A 15,683-nucleotide genomic window follows, 5' to 3' on the forward strand; every position below is an offset into this window, starting at 1 on the left:
GGAAGCTCCTCTCAAATATTTGTTTACCCTTAGCCGGGTGAACTTGCGCGGCATCGATTTTCAAGGGAAGGATCGAAAGCAGAACGCGAGAGACCTCGACGCCCGCGGACTTCAATGTTTCACTTTGAAACTATTTATTTGCCTAGCGCCGACGTCCGTCGGCCGCATTTGCATTTCCTTCCTCATCCGCGACGTGGCTGACAAGCAGGTTCTACGATGGTACGATACTTTGACAGGCTACGTGAGGTTTCTCCGATCGAATTGCGTTCGAATCCTTTTTTGAAGCGCGTCGATAGCTACAGTCAGAAGGAAGTAAACTGACCATTCGAGATTCCCTTTTTTTCTTGTATTTTGCAGACAAAAATTGTCTTTGGAATATTTCAGTGGTTAAAGTAGAAACCTCATCTGAAACAGTGTGGTCTATTGCGTTCCAGTTATGCTAGCCCAAGGGGTTTCAAGTTTCCATGGAGCACTCTATCAATCTGTCCATCAATAATCCATCGGGACACGACGAAAATAGAGTTTATCTTTCCGACTGCAAATCGGACTTCATCGAACAAATGGTTCTATAGGCCCGCTGGAAACTGCCAAATAACTCTGTACAATGATGAAGCAGCGGCAAAGAATATAAAAGAACGTGCAGAACGAAAGATACGCCGATGTCCGAAACCGCGAATCGGGACGAGCGCGGCCATGCATATGTAGATGCGACGCATCTGCATTGCAGATTTAACCGAGCCGAAAAAGAAAGCGAGCACTGATCTCAGGGCTGCGAATTGTCGGGAAGCTGGCTCCCGCCTCCTAATTTGCAAAAACTCCTCCCACGATCTTTGACTCCCTGAATCTCGCGCCTCTCCGCGCGATTATGCGAGAATCGCGAATCAGCGCTGTCGCTGTTTCAAAATCAACTCTTTCCTCGTGGATTAATTTTGCTGCCTGTTTTTGGTCTCCTTTCATCGAGATCTGGATTCTGGCATAAAAATTGTAATTATCCTAAATAAAAATATGAGAATCCTAGACAGTCCAAATAAGTCCTAAATAATGAATTATTATTATATTTTTCCGATCTACAGTAGATCGGAAATAAAGTCGTCAGCGCTCGAATACTTTTAATTTCGTTGGCTGGCGGAGCAACGATCGCCATCAATCAGATTGGCGGGGGCGACCGGAAGATTCCCGACCGCGATCATGCTCCTCGCCACTTTATTCGGCCAGCTGCCTCTGTCTCTCGCCGTACACGGGATAGTGGTAATGAACTGAGGGTAGCCGCTGGCTGCTGGCCAACGAAAACCTCCTGCTACAGCCTCGAGCCAGTCTCCGTGAGGAGCCACACCGTGAGATTTCTGCCGCTGCTCGACACCGCAAGAAATTATTGCGGATCGACTTTGCGTAACCGGGACACTTCTGTCGCTGAACTCCGCCAGACAACACTCTGATGCTCTCTCGTCTTGCGGTTACTCAGTAACGTTCCTCTGAACTCCAGGAAGGAAATGTAAATATCCAAAGCGTGGGAGGATTGAAGGATAACACAAAAGCATGTCCTGAGAGATCGTTGAACTCTGAGGGGAATCAATACGCAGAGATAACGAGCGAATCTTTTCTCTCATTTCCCAGAGACGTCTGAAGGGGCGGAGGCGAGTAACCTCGAGAAGACAGAAGAGCCGCGGAAAGACCTTTCATCGATGAAATTAAGAGCATGAGAACGCTATTCCTTGCTTTCGAGAGCAATTTATGGGGAGCGCGACGCAGGGAAAACGAGATATCTGTGTCAAGAAATGCGGGGATCCTTTCAGACTCGACGAATAATTGCGGATAGACCGCAGGCGGAAGTCGATACGTAAATTGGAGGAGAATAGAGTGGCGTTTCGAGCAGAAGGCGAAACGTATTCGCGGTTTAATAGGTGCTCGATTAAATTGACCAGATTAGCGAATTACAAACGGGAGCACGACGAATAATCTGCTGGCTGGGATTCAACGATTAAAGACCCCGACCAGCACGGAAAGGAACCAGCAATCATACCCGTCATTAGCGTTCACGATAGCGGAGCACTCTCGAGCGAGTCTTTGATCTCCGCTAATAAAATGCCAGCTGCCGATTAAAAATAACCCTGCGACTTGCCGACGATTATTTCGATACAGGGCCTCTGTCTTTGTTGACGCGAGCCTCTTTTTTAGACCACTACTGGAAAAATCGTCGATCTTCCAATACACAGATCGAAGTGGATGGAGAAACGTAGCATGCAATATTCTTTGAAAACCAGTTCTATTTGCAAACAAGATCCGCTGGCTCGCGGAGATAAAGGCTGACAAACGCAAGATGAATTCGCGGGAAATTCAATGAAAGCTATCCATCGTGAGACGCGGGTGGTCTACTGACAGAGTTCTCTTTGATTTTCCCCTGGCTCTTCTAAAACGATGACAAGTAAATCTGAAGTTATGGAAATGGCGTGCTCGAACTTCAAACGATGGTATTTTAATCTACCCAGCTGATTTTATTGAGGGGTGCTCTTGCAAAGAAAACCTACATAAATTATTTTTCATTTGTACAGTTTTTAAGATTTCTACATTTAACATCCCCAGACGAGGCTGTTCTCGAAATTCTGAAAATCTAACTAGGAAGTCTCTGTCCGCGAAACGAGAATTTATTAGCGAGTTATCGCGTAGACCGCCGTCGATTACATCGCGCAATGTTTCAAGATTACCTGACCGCGATAATGAAAGTTTCGCAAGATTTCGACCCACGAGCGGCACGCGAAATCGGAAAACTCTGATACACAGCCAACCGAGAGAGACTTTCGCGCAAGTGTGCCACAGGGACAATATATTAGCTGTAGGCGCTGGTGAGAATAAATCGTTCGAGTTTTCGGAGGCAAGGCATCGCGGGTACCTATAAGTCCTCATCGATCCTGTCGACAGCCGTGTGCGAAGGAAACCATGACTTCCTGCTCCTGATGGAAAATATATCACGAAGGGGGAGGCATAGGGGGAGGGTGGGAGTTTAGGGAACGTCCGCAGAACCGATTTCCAGGAGACGGAAATTCGACCATGAGGTGAACGCGAGACGGACTCTCTCGAAAGTTTTACGACAACCATCCGCGCGCGATGAAAATACACTCCTCAATCCCCTGTTCAACAATACACTCGGAGAAACTAATAAAACAATCCTCGGTAAAGTTCGATAGCAAACAGCTCGAGCTCGATTTGATGCAGAAGTAGATAAAACGAGAAATTTCAATGGCCTCATCGGGTACCGAGAAAGAGGACGATGAGATAATAATAGTGATGAGGAAACTGAAATTATTGTATTGGAAAGTAATAGCTGTCATAAGAGTTAATCTACTATAAAGAAAATTAATCAAGTTTCCTGGTTCCGTGAGAGAAAGAGACACGCTGAGTCACACGCATGGTTGGCTATTTTGTATGCAGGAATAGCCAGAACAGTGTATTCATCATTCTTGATATGAACGTAAGATCCTCACGTAAAAGTCTCGACGGTCTCTATATTAACCACAAAATTTAGTAGCATGAATTTACTACGTGCATATATCAGAATTCTGAACTGGCGAGGAAGTGTCCCACAAGATAGTCGATCTAATGTAGGAACGAAGAATATTAAAAATAAATTCGATAGAGTAGAAATTTGGAAAAGTCTCAGCACTGTAGAAAATCTAATTCGATAGAATTCGAGGTCTGCAAGAAGCTCGTATTTCCTAAAGTTCAAAGTTCATTCAAGTCCTATTTCCGTATAATAGCGATTCGGCGAGGCAACAAAACTGGTCTGTTGGATCAAGCATCTTAGCAATGATCGTGAATGGAAAAGGCGTAAAATTCACGAGTTGTTTAACGGCCTTGAGACCGAGCAACTGGGTCCAAAGACAACATCCAACAATATCGATATCCATCGTGTCGGAATAAAGTGAACAGCCCGTGGCGCGAATAGTGACACAGCTATTTGTGGATGCGCTGAGCGTGTGTAGGCGAGAAAATGGGCGAAAACAGTTCTCGGGACACGAAACACAGATATAAACGCTTGAGGTACTACACTTCCCCAACGACGGATCTCCACGACCCGGAAACCCCTCGATATTTCTCTCAAATTCTCTACTCTCGCTCGCTACTGTCGCTCGAAACGATGCACAACCAGAAAAACTCGCTTTCCACGAAAGTAGAAATAGGTGTCGCGCGTCCAGTGAACCAGTCATTAATATAATGGAATATCTGTGCCAAAATCGCCATCCATGTCGACGATACGATGAATTATAACCGATTCGAGCAGGAATTAAGCTCGAATTAAATTCTGGTCAGAGTTGGTCGCGGGCGATAACGCGTGTCCTCGATAAAGGATTGATAATGCGAAGATGAATAAGGGCAGTTCGAATGATGCATTTAATTGTCCCGATAAAGGAATTAAAAGGAGAAAATAGTGAGTTTTACTCACCCTCTGCGCCTTGCGCTTGTCAGCTCGCTGATTTTGGTGGTATATTCTGCTGAAATTACTGACGATAACAGGCACCGGTAAAGCGATCACAAGGACACCGCTAAGGGAGCATACACCCCCCACGATTTTTCCCGCGATCGTTTTCGGAACCATGTCACCGTACCTGAAATCAAAAATTGCAAATATTTAGTACGGGGGTAAAAAATCCTTGATACATAATAAATTGCAAATATATTGATACTTTTAGAATTCTATGTAATTTTTTTACAGAAAAATACAGTTCCCGTTCTGTCGTCTCTAATACGTGTCTGACCACGAACGATCATTTTCTACTTAAATACCTTTAAATTCTCAATTTTAAAGATACTCTGCGCAATTAAATAAAAGTGAAAAATTCTAGAAAACCTGTAATTTTACTACACCTAAAAATGAATGAACCTCATTTTAGCAGAGTACCACATAGCGTTTTTTTATTTTTAATCCCCCTCGGCCAGCCGTTCCTATCATCCTTAATTGAAAACTCCTATACAAGCCCTGGCACACTGTTTGCATAATTTCACGGCTGTTTTACGCCCGTGGGTCCCAGCAATGAATCACGGCTGTTCACAGTATAGACGACAATTTGCATCGTAAATTTTGCGTCGGTGGGAGAAGAAAAAACATCGGACGAAGACGAAACGAAATTTCGGGGAAGAGTACAAAAAACAAGCGGTGCAATTTCGTGGACAAGTAAGCTGAACTCCGTTCGAACCGAACACTTTCAGTTTCTCTTGTGGATCGTGTCGAGTGAATAGGGAAAATCGGGATAAAGAGAAAAGATAATGAAATTCGAGATGTCTGGCAAAGATTACAAACGTGTCTGTCTTTCCACCCTCGATAAAACTTTCCACAGATGTTTGTGTACCGGAACAATGTTTTGGAGTTTTCCCCGCGAGTTTGTACCTCGGCGAATATACTCGGTAGAGTTTCGTAAATTCCACGGCAGGAAATTATACGGGGCGAACGTCTGTCAGGGTTCCTCTTCCGCTCGTTTCCTTCGTCGATTCAATTTTTCGTCCGTAATTCCTCCAACCCAATGGGACGGATTTCCTCAGTGAAATTAACGCGAATTCTTGAGCTACAAAGTATGTCAAAATAAATCTCAACCGCGATTCACTTTGAAGCGGATCATTATTCGGGAATTTTGACGGACGAGATCAAAGAAATCACCGAGTTGAATTATAGAATGCATTTTGGCAACGAGAGGTAGATTGGAGCGTAAAGAAAGCAGCGATCATTAGGGAAGTGCCAAATTGCGATCAGCCGAACTGAAATACGGCGTATAGTTTGCAACCTAGCCATGCTTAACGTCCCGTAACCGTAGACGCGAGTATTTCTACCGCGATCGTCACGTCCACTTCACATGGGTCTAGAACGCACGGTCTGACCATGACGCCTTGTTCTACTAGAAGTGAAAAACCGACTCATTTGTGCGACCTCGGCTAAACACATCATGTTGAAGCGTAAAATTGAGGGTATAGAGTATAGAATTCTCCATAAGCTATCTGACATGCGAAAGACGACGCGAGCGCTTGAGGAGAAGCGTTCATTTATTTAGGATGCAAGCGATCGAGATCTATTCGGAACAGTTGAAACAGGAGCAAAGATCAATTTGGGCGTAGTGCGTTGATTAAAATTCAATAGACAAATTGGTAATCGGATTGGGACAAAATTGGATGCTTGTCGCTCAAATGGCAATAGAACTCAGTGTATTATTCCTGAAATGACTGGTGAAATTAACGGTCCAAAAAAGAGGGGAATTCATTCGAGACAGGAATACATAACGCTGGTACAAATGAGAAAGCCGATTGAAGAGAGATCAATGACGATACAGCGAGGGAGAAATATACGCTGGTGCGTCCTATCGTTTGAATAAAGCGAAGATGAATCAAAGGGTCTGATGGATGTTCAAGCTTCGAATAACTGTAGAGTTTTAGTATTCCCCGATGAAAAATAATGACGGAGACTCGCTTCAATCGCGGAGCCGAATTATTTGCAGAACTGTATAGTACGAGGATTTTCCAAGGGAAAATACGATCGACCGTATCGTACCCTGACAGGTGCACGCGTTCCCACGAAACATCACTGCTCATTCATATTTCTTAAACAGGTGTGCAAAGCAAGCCACAAGGAAACACGGACAATACATCCACTAGGAAATTCCCTTTATTTAAACCGGCTAATCGTTCGCCACTTGTTTCCAAACCATTAGGCGTTCTATTTTTCCCTGATATTAGCTCCGACGCAGAAAATAAAGATACGAGATTTCCAATAGCCCGCAATGGTATCGAAATAACGTTCTTTAAGCGAGTAATTGATGGTTCTAGAATAATTGGAACTCCCCTAACTTTTACCACACGAACTGAAAAGTGATTTAATAAATTGGAAACGTCACGAACAACGTTACCTTGAAAGCAATCGCGCTCGATCGAAGTCGCGAAGAACGAAGTGTCTGTCGACTATAAAAAACCACCGCGAATAAATTCAACTGTCGAAGTTCGCGAATTTATTGGCGACCGACGAATGGCACGCTGTGACAGGTGCAATCAACGTCGCGGGGCAAAATGCAGCTCACTCGAGCGAAATATCGAAAGGAACGTACTTCGCCTCCAGGAAAATTCAACCAGAAGAGAAAGGAAAATGAGCGACGGCGAAGCGAGTCTAATGGATCGAACTCGACGACTGTGGTCCGAGTTATGGTGGTCGAACCAATCCGTCGTCAAAATAGAAACATATAAGAGAGGACAGCAAGAATTCCCAGTGGACTTTCGCTTTCCTTTTCCTTCACTGGACCGCACCGAATCATGAAAAAACACCCATAAATTCCGAACCGCTGGGGATCACGACTTTTATGGTTTACCCAATGTCCTTCCTGACAAAATTCTACAGCGTATTTCATGAGGCTACCTCTATAAGGATGTTATAGTTATCCAAGAATGTATAGGTCCTAACGTTCCTGTCTCCGAACTTCGAGATTTAAACAGCCACGACGCGAATCTCCTCTTACAAAATGCTGGTAATGCACAGTGATAGCGGTGGCGGCTGCCAATTAGAGCACACATTTCTCTTTTTAATAATGCAACAGCCTCTATATGCGGCCTGCACATTGCACTGTGTGTAATTACGCGGAAACCGCTAGCCACTAATGCGTGCCGACACAAACACGGTACGACCATTGGGAATCTGTGCCTGCCTCTCTCTCGACCGCCGTTTCACCGATTTCCGTCTTCCACCCTTTATATTGAAGCCTCTGTTCCATTCAATACCGAGCCTGTGCTCGAAATTCCAGCGATAATACCTTAACAGCCTATCAGCATTCTCATAGCTGTAAAACTTTGACGAAATGACTCAATTTCCTGCCACTCTCGAATATCCAATAACTAAAACAACCCTCAAGTGATAGTACCCTTAATTTCTAAGACTCTCCAAGCTAATCCAAGCCTTGGATCCCCCAAATTTTCTCACATTTGGAGGATGGATTCGTAGACAGGGGTGGGTTAATTCAACATTTGTTAGGGGCAGGAAAATCCAAGAGGTCGGCGCGATCCAGGTCGACGTGTTTCAGCGATGTACCCCGAATTAGTTGACGGCACGCCGGCATCCAGATCCCGCGGGATGGAACGGAACGACGACGTGCGCGAGTCCCGGAAGGACCCACGAAACTGCGACATAATTCGATAAAGCGGTCCAGGGTTCGTGAGCGACGATGATCGAGGATTGGCCCGCTGGCGATGTTCCATATTACCGACTCCCGACGAACGCTTGCTTTCGAGAGACCACTTAGAGAATGGCGGTAATACGGCCGCGCAAAAACATGGGAATCCGCCGAATTATCGTCATTCCAATGAACACGATCCAGGATTCTGTTTTCTTTCTCTTCTTAGTTGTCGAAGGTATGTGTAGCCCTTTGATAACGTTTGGATTCTGCTGAGCGTTTCTTGGGCTGTTTAGGGACGTATCGAATCTACTTGCTACAGAGGAGATCGCGGTCAAATTAGTCTTTCTTGTTCATTTGCAATGGTATTCGTTTGAATAAGTGGGAAAGTATAATCAAATATTGGAAATCTGAAAAAATAGAATTATTGCTGGTCTAATTTATCGCAGGTTTAATTGCCTCACCTCCCAATAATCGTATTTTACATTGTCACAAGTGTCCAACCGAACATATTCGATATTTCTTCAGCACTGTTTTCGACAAGCGTGAAAATAATCGTGCAACATTGGTCGATGCTTTTTATCGCCAGGCAAAAAGCAGAGAATCTCCTGTAGTGGATGGAAACTCACTGTAAGGGAGGCAAAAAGTATCGGAACTTCTCTTAATCGGGCCACATCGAATGTCGGTTAAACTCGACTCGAATTTCCAACCAATTTCAATGGACTTCATCGATATTCATACCCAATGCTATCGCGTCCCGTGCACAAAGTATTTTTCGCAAAATATCCACCCTCTCGAATCGTAAAATAATTTTATCACCTGCTGGACAAATCGAGGCGAAGTTAATCGATCGAATTACGAGCTTTCTCGCCATTAATGAAAATTTTTAGAACCCCGAGGGAATAATTACTTCGTAAAACGTGCCGTGTTCTCTTTCGAGTGAGGAATAAAAAGTTCAACGGGGTGACATCCCCTTCTTCGATTCCGACCTGATTTCTTTGTCTATTCTCTCGATTCCTTCATAGGATAAAAGAAGAAAGAGACCACCCATCGTTCCTTCGTCTTCGACCCTTCGGAAAATTATTTTCCCTTGCGTCTTTTTCCACCCTCCTTTAAGGATATCGAGCATTTTGTCCAAGGAATGCTGAAACGATGAGAAAAAGTCGTTTCTCGAGGAAACGAGGCCTAACGTTCGATCGCGTTAAAATTTTCACCCCCTGGTCGAGGACATCTCCCCTTTTACGCGAGATATAAGTCTCTCGTTGCTGGATAGAAGGTAATAAAAATGCTCTACGAAGGAACTAACTTTTGGGGAGCTACTTACTGGGTTACCTGATCGACGGTTTTATCTTGGCGACGTCCTCGTTTCGTTTAAGCTGGTCAGCAAAACTTTTCAGATAAAATGATTCGCTGCGACATCGACGTATCATTGTAAAGCAATTGATCGATATAAAATATTAATAGCTTCTATTTTATGGGAAATAAAAGCAATTCGTGCAGTAATTCAACTTTTCTATTGAAGAATACTCGTTTATTTTAGTGTCCTCCGTTCTATCCTTTTTAAGGAACGTGGTTAGTTGAAGCAGAAAAGAAAATAAGAGTTTGTAACTGCAATTGAAAGAAACGTTGCAAGCAAAGACACCACACGGAAATGTAATTACAAACTCGTTGGAGAAGTCTAAAGAAGTGAACTTCGTTAATGAAGTACAAAATAGAGAGAATAATTTCCGAGATTTAATACGATAAAAATTGAGAAGATTACTATCGCGAATTATTTTATGGTACAGAAGTTACTTTCCGCAAATTGTGCAACTCTGAGAACAGCAACTAGCGAAAATAGAATTCTTTGGAGAATTGATAAGAATGTCTGTCTTTCAAAATACAATAAAAACAGAAATGGGCACGGCAATTTCCCCATGGAAATGGGACGTCCATTATTGAAAAGCGAGTGGAACGCTTCGAAACACGATTAGTTCAGACGAAGACAATGTTTCCAGGGAATTATTTCTGAGAAGAGTAACTACTACCGTACATGAGTGTCAACGTGTATTAAAGCCTATTCTGAAAATGACTTAATGAACTTTCGAAAGACGACCCCGTCGGATAATTCGCTTAAAATGAGTTTCGTGGCGCGAGCCTGCTCGCAAAATAATAAAAAAGAAACTTCAAGTTAACTTATCTAAGTTGAGAAAGAAATTATCACTATTTTCCCAGAACTATCAATTTATTCGAAGGTTCAGGCGAATTCCTCGTTTTGGTGAAGCTAGTATAAAATAATCAATCTACATTTTATCCATCAGTAAGATATTTTTCTGCTTTCCATTACAAATTAGTCTCAAATGAAATTCTTCTCAATAACCACCCCACTCATTACAATATACTCGTGTGTTAATGCATTACTGACTGAATCCCATTTGTTTCTGCGCAAGAAGAGACCCATTGTTATCGGTTAACGACCAGAACGAAATGAAAACCGTATTTCTCACAAACTGCGCTATAGCCCAAGGGAAAAGGGTATTTTTCTGTTAAAACAGAGGGAACGAGGAGCATTCAAAGCTAAGTAACAGCTTACCGTAGCGAGATAGCAGCCCATTGCGGTGAACTCGAAAGGATACGGGCCGAAAACAGGAATCGTCCAAGTGACCATGAGACCCTTTTTACGACTGTGCTTTACGCGACGCTAAAGGCGCTTCAAACTTTTTACGATTCGACTACTCGATTCCGTCCATGTTTACACCCGCCTTCGCCTCACCCAGCCCCGGAAATACGTCGTCGACTTTGTCGACCGATTGGTCGTTAGGTTAACTTTAACGCGTGCACTTCGCAGCAGTAATAAAAACCATCTTGCGTTGACATCTTTCAGCAGTTTGCACCGCGATGGTTCTCCAGACGAGACGAAACTCATTTGCCTGTGTCGTTTCCTAAGAAAGGAGTTTCCCACGTTTTATTTCCCGCTTCCTCGTCAGACTCTCCGCGAGATAGAAATGGACCAGCTTTATTCTTCCTCTGTGCCGCGCTTAACTGCTGCAGGACACGCAGACATTCTTTATCCCGATGCTATGTCCCAGATAACGAAAACTTTGTCGATGTCAGTCGCCCCGACGAGCTCCAGACGCGAGAAGCTCCGAGTTCAAGGAGATCGTTCGCGCTGGTGGCACTAGAGACCCGTGTTTTCTTGTTTTGTCGTGCCAGCCGGAACACGCGACGGCAACGAGTTTAGAATCTAGCGTGAACGCACGGATTAGAGAATCTATCTTTAGAGAAGCACGCCTTGACGGCCGTCGCGAATGTTTGCCGCCTAAACGCGCATCAAGCTCGCTTAAAAGCCGATCCCGTCGGTGATACGGCAATCGTAAATAATCCCTTTCGTCTGTTCTGTTGAACCGAGGCACGAGAAAGGTAGCTGACCCATTGATTTGAAAACAAAAACCAGCTATTTTCCCCTGAAAACGATTTCCAAATCCAACTACATCGCACTAGCTACCAATCAATTTTTTCCTAAAAAAGAAAAGGCTCTCGAAGATCGCGAATTCCTCTAATTGAGCCTCTTCGTTATACCAACAGCGAGGATGCGCTAAAAAAGAGACGTGCAAAAGAAAACGATATTCCTCGATGCCTCTCTTCTTTTTTCCCTCTTTTTTTCTCGCCATTCCTCCCAGTAACCGCGCTAACGAGCACTGAAATGGATCCGAATTTGTTTCGCCCTAGGAAAGGGAAAAAAGAGCATTCTCCAAGCGTAGAGAGGTAGCACGGGAGAATCGATCGCCAGCCAAGTGTTTGCTTCTCGTTGTCGGCCACTAAACACAGCGTTTGATAATGCGACACGCTCGATAAAAACGTCGTCTGTGTAGCTTCTCGAGCTTTGTTTGCCCGCGGTGTCCACGAGCAACGTCTCACAGCGGGCCCTTTCAATCGACCGCAAATGGAACAGTCGCCGCGTGGGCGGTAATGAAAGTGTCATAAAATTAAAAGAGCTGCGATAGAAAACGTTTCCCGCGGATATCCTCGCGGCATCCTACACCAACACCTCCGTTTATGGAGAATTTCAAATGCTACTGAATGCAAAGCCTGGAAATGGCCACCCTAGACGCTAGTTCGCAGATTGAGTATATTGATGGGAATTGTTTCTCCCATAGGTACAGTATAATTCTTTGTACAGATCTCTTGTACTTACTCTGCGATACGAAGAAATCCAGAGGAGGAGCAGAAATAGAATTTCTCGCTGACACTGATGTAGATCACACTTCACGGTCAAAACTCGATACACGAGTCAAAAAGGAAACCGGAGTCGACAAGGGCACGAGAAAGACTATTGCTGACGAGAGACCAGTGTCGATATCTTGGCAGTGTTTTGGGGAGTAAAGGGAGAGGGTAACCAATAGCAGGTATACGGTTGAAGGGTGGGAAAGTCGATAAGAACTTTCCTTCTGGAAGGTCAGTGTTGTTTAGGGAGAGTCAGAGTTATTGAGAAAGTCAGAGTATCTATAGAGTACCTGTTAGGTACACCCTATCACAAATCTGTACCTGAAAGGCAACCTGACCGAAGTCCTTTTTTTTCAGGAGAATAGAAACACAAATTCAGCAAGCGTGACGCTAGCCACGCGCTTCTTATTCCTCGAGCGCCCCGTAGGCGTGGAAGTCTTGCCACTGGGATGCAACGATGCTATTAAAAGCCGAACACCCGCTTTACAAATTCGCCGCGATCTGTCAGCACGGCTTGTCTGAAAATAAAGCGTCTTCTCACCCTGAGCACCAGGAGAGGTCGCGCGCCGATCGCGTAATCGGCCTGACGATGGCAAGGTTTCCCAAAACAGCGGGACAATCGATCAGGAGGAGCAGAAATCGGAGAGAGAAAGGCGAGTGCAAGCCCACCGAGATAGAAGCGATCTCGCCGTGAATTATCGCTCGATCCGCATTTTCAATTTCGAGCTGACAAATTTCGACGAGCGGTGAGAAAGAAGACGCGCCTACGAACGAGGGAATCGTGTATCTAATCAGTCACATCGTTAGCCTCGATACGCGAGCTCTGCGAAGAGAGAAACGAGGTCTACGAGAGGGAAGGCAAAGAGGAAAACTTTTCGCGATAATTGACAAGGAGAAAATAGTTTTATAGCGGATTTCAGGCTTCCAATGAAACGTTCAACGGCTACCAGGAGATATTTGGGACTTGCGACGAGTGAGGCACGCGAGACAGACTCGACGAAGATAAAACGACTGCACAGTTTGACGATGAGAAATAGCCTGCTTTGTATTTCCGTGGATCGGACACTGGCTGAGAGACAAATCGGCGCTGGCGATCGGATCGACGAACTTTATCGAGATCGAAACTAGGAAAGCTAGCTCTACAGAAATTTAAGTTATTCTTTCACGTTTTCCCAACTAACCTTTCTTTTATTTTCTCAGCTATCTGACGCGTAACACCATGAAGGAGAGCAGCGCGCTGTCCTCCATTAATTCCCACTCGATTCCGCTCGACGGAATTTCAACTATAATCGCGCAAGCTGGAGCAGAAGGCGAGACGTAATCAGCCCCGTTTCAGCCGGGACAATGAATGAAAATCAAGCGGATGCTCGCGGCCAGATAATTCCGCGAACAGATTAGGAATAATTGGAGGCTACGCGTTCTGATCATTCAGCTCGCTCGGGATTTCGTGTCATCGAGCAGAGGGAACGTAACTTCGTCCAAGTATAAACGGCACCGTGCGAACTTGTTGATTAATCGGGAAGAGAGCCACGAAAGACGAATTCCCAGCTGACGTCAACCAACCGATTTTCCTCTCGAAGCTTCCAGAGATTATCGTTTCAACCTGAGGCCTCCCCAATCACCAAGCTAATTACATTATTCGGTAATCATCAATGGAGTGATCAGGCTCCTGTATCAAAATTTCCCTTGATCTGAAATCGAGTCAGTTGAATTTGTTTTCGCGGTAATACAACTATAGTGATGCCACTCGTAACCGTGTGTTAGTAAGACCCAGGATTATGGTCGCCTATAGTGTTGCTATTTTTGAGAAAACGTGTAATAAAGCCATCAGTTGAATGTCCATTAACAGATAGCGAGATGTCGTACCCTAAGATATTAATAGAGAGCAATTCTGTACACGTGTTCAAGGAGTCTCGTCTTTAATACTAGACGTATCATAAACCCACTCTGAGTCGTATCAGCGCCTGGAGCGACAACTCTCGAGTCCGTAGACCCGTAAACCTAATATCCCCCTCCACTGAAGAGCAAATTTCAGACAATCTCATTCATAAAAATTGTAAACATCTCTCATTTCGAGAACTAGATACATAGATACTGTAACAATTGAGAAAAACACAGACATCTCATCCAAGAAAAATAAATAGTTGCCTTTCTGCTATTTTAACTCATTGTCAGTCTGCTCGAGCTTATTTTACTCTTACCTAACGAGCCAGCACAAAGGTAATTCTGCGTGCAACAAAATTGCGCATTAGTAAATTGTAAATTAGTAAAGTTTCCTCAATGAAACAACGCAATCACAACTGTGTGCACAGGTGGTTACCGAAAGGAAGCGACAGAAGCTGTCAAAGCTGCGCCGTGTATCTGGGTCACGCACGCGAGCGCTGGTAAACGTAACGAGCACACAGGGTAAACAGCTAAACTCGCGACAAAAGGGTTTCGCGACAGAAGAATGTTTACGCGGAGGCACGCACGATCGATTAGAGGGACGCAGCGATCCATGCAACAGGGGTTCTCCCTTGGTTAAAGAGACACAGATCGAGATCGCTTTATCGCATCCCTGTCACGAACTTGCGCGATAAAGATGGAGGGTGACTCGCAAGGAGCAGCTGGCCAACCTGTAAGCGCCTCTTCATCCCCCTCGTTCCCACAGCCGCAGCCTTCGCTATTTTTGTCGCAAATGCAAACGCTATTTATAAATGTCAAGCATTTGCTGCCACATTGTAGTGCTCATAGCAATCCGATTATCATGCACGCGAAGTGGGATAAATTTGTAAACAGAGGAGCTAAGAATGCTCGCGGAATCCTCGCGGAATCCTCGCTCTTGCGTTTCCTTCTCTAACAGAATTCCTATGCCTCGAGACTCTGTGTGAGTCGTTTAAAGAAACTGTTACTCACGGTTCTTCTCTCGCTGCAATTATTGCGTCCTGACGGAGGAAGTAAAAAGTTTGAAGGGGATAGGAACGAGGCGAGGGGTTGCGTTAATTTTTCACGCAGAACCGGGGTTCGTTTAATTTTCCCTTGGCAGCACGAGATGCCTGCGGTTTCTACGGCTTTGTACAGGCGGCAGCCGCTTTAACGATGGTGTAATAACCGCGTTCGACGAGCTAGAATGATCGCTAAAGGGCGGGAGCTAGGTGGAAAGTTGGCAGAGTGGGATGACGTGGCTGGGAATTCAAATGGAATCGCTAAATCTCCCATCCCAACATCGATTAACCCTATTTCCTTCCCACCCTCCTTATCTCTCGCTCCCTTCCACGTATCTCACAGTTCTATCATAATTCCTCGTCTATCTCCCGCGATGTAAATCAGGCTAATAAATGGATGTTGCGCGGTAGTAACAATCGTAAC

At 44.7% G+C, this 15,683-nt stretch overlaps 1 protein-coding gene across 7 annotated transcripts in view; it reads right to left on the bottom strand.

Moving 5' to 3' along the window:
- Positions 1-15,683, bottom strand: part of Shal (potassium voltage-gated channel protein Shal) — a 78,725-nt gene that overhangs the window by 41,563 nt on the left and 21,479 nt on the right. For all 7 annotated transcript variants that reach the window (XM_076388604.1, XM_076388609.1, XM_076388603.1 and 4 more), the window contains exon 2: positions 4,439-4,601. In XM_076388604.1, coding sequence (XP_076244719.1) covers positions 4,439-4,601 — 163 coding nt within the window. The remainder of the gene's footprint in view (positions 1-4,438; positions 4,602-15,683) is intronic.

Source organism: Calliopsis andreniformis, chromosome 12 (genome assembly GCF_051401765.1).
Source record: "Calliopsis andreniformis isolate RMS-2024a chromosome 12, iyCalAndr_principal, whole genome shotgun sequence".
Lineage (NCBI taxonomy): Eukaryota > Metazoa > Arthropoda > Insecta > Hymenoptera > Andrenidae > Calliopsis > Calliopsis andreniformis.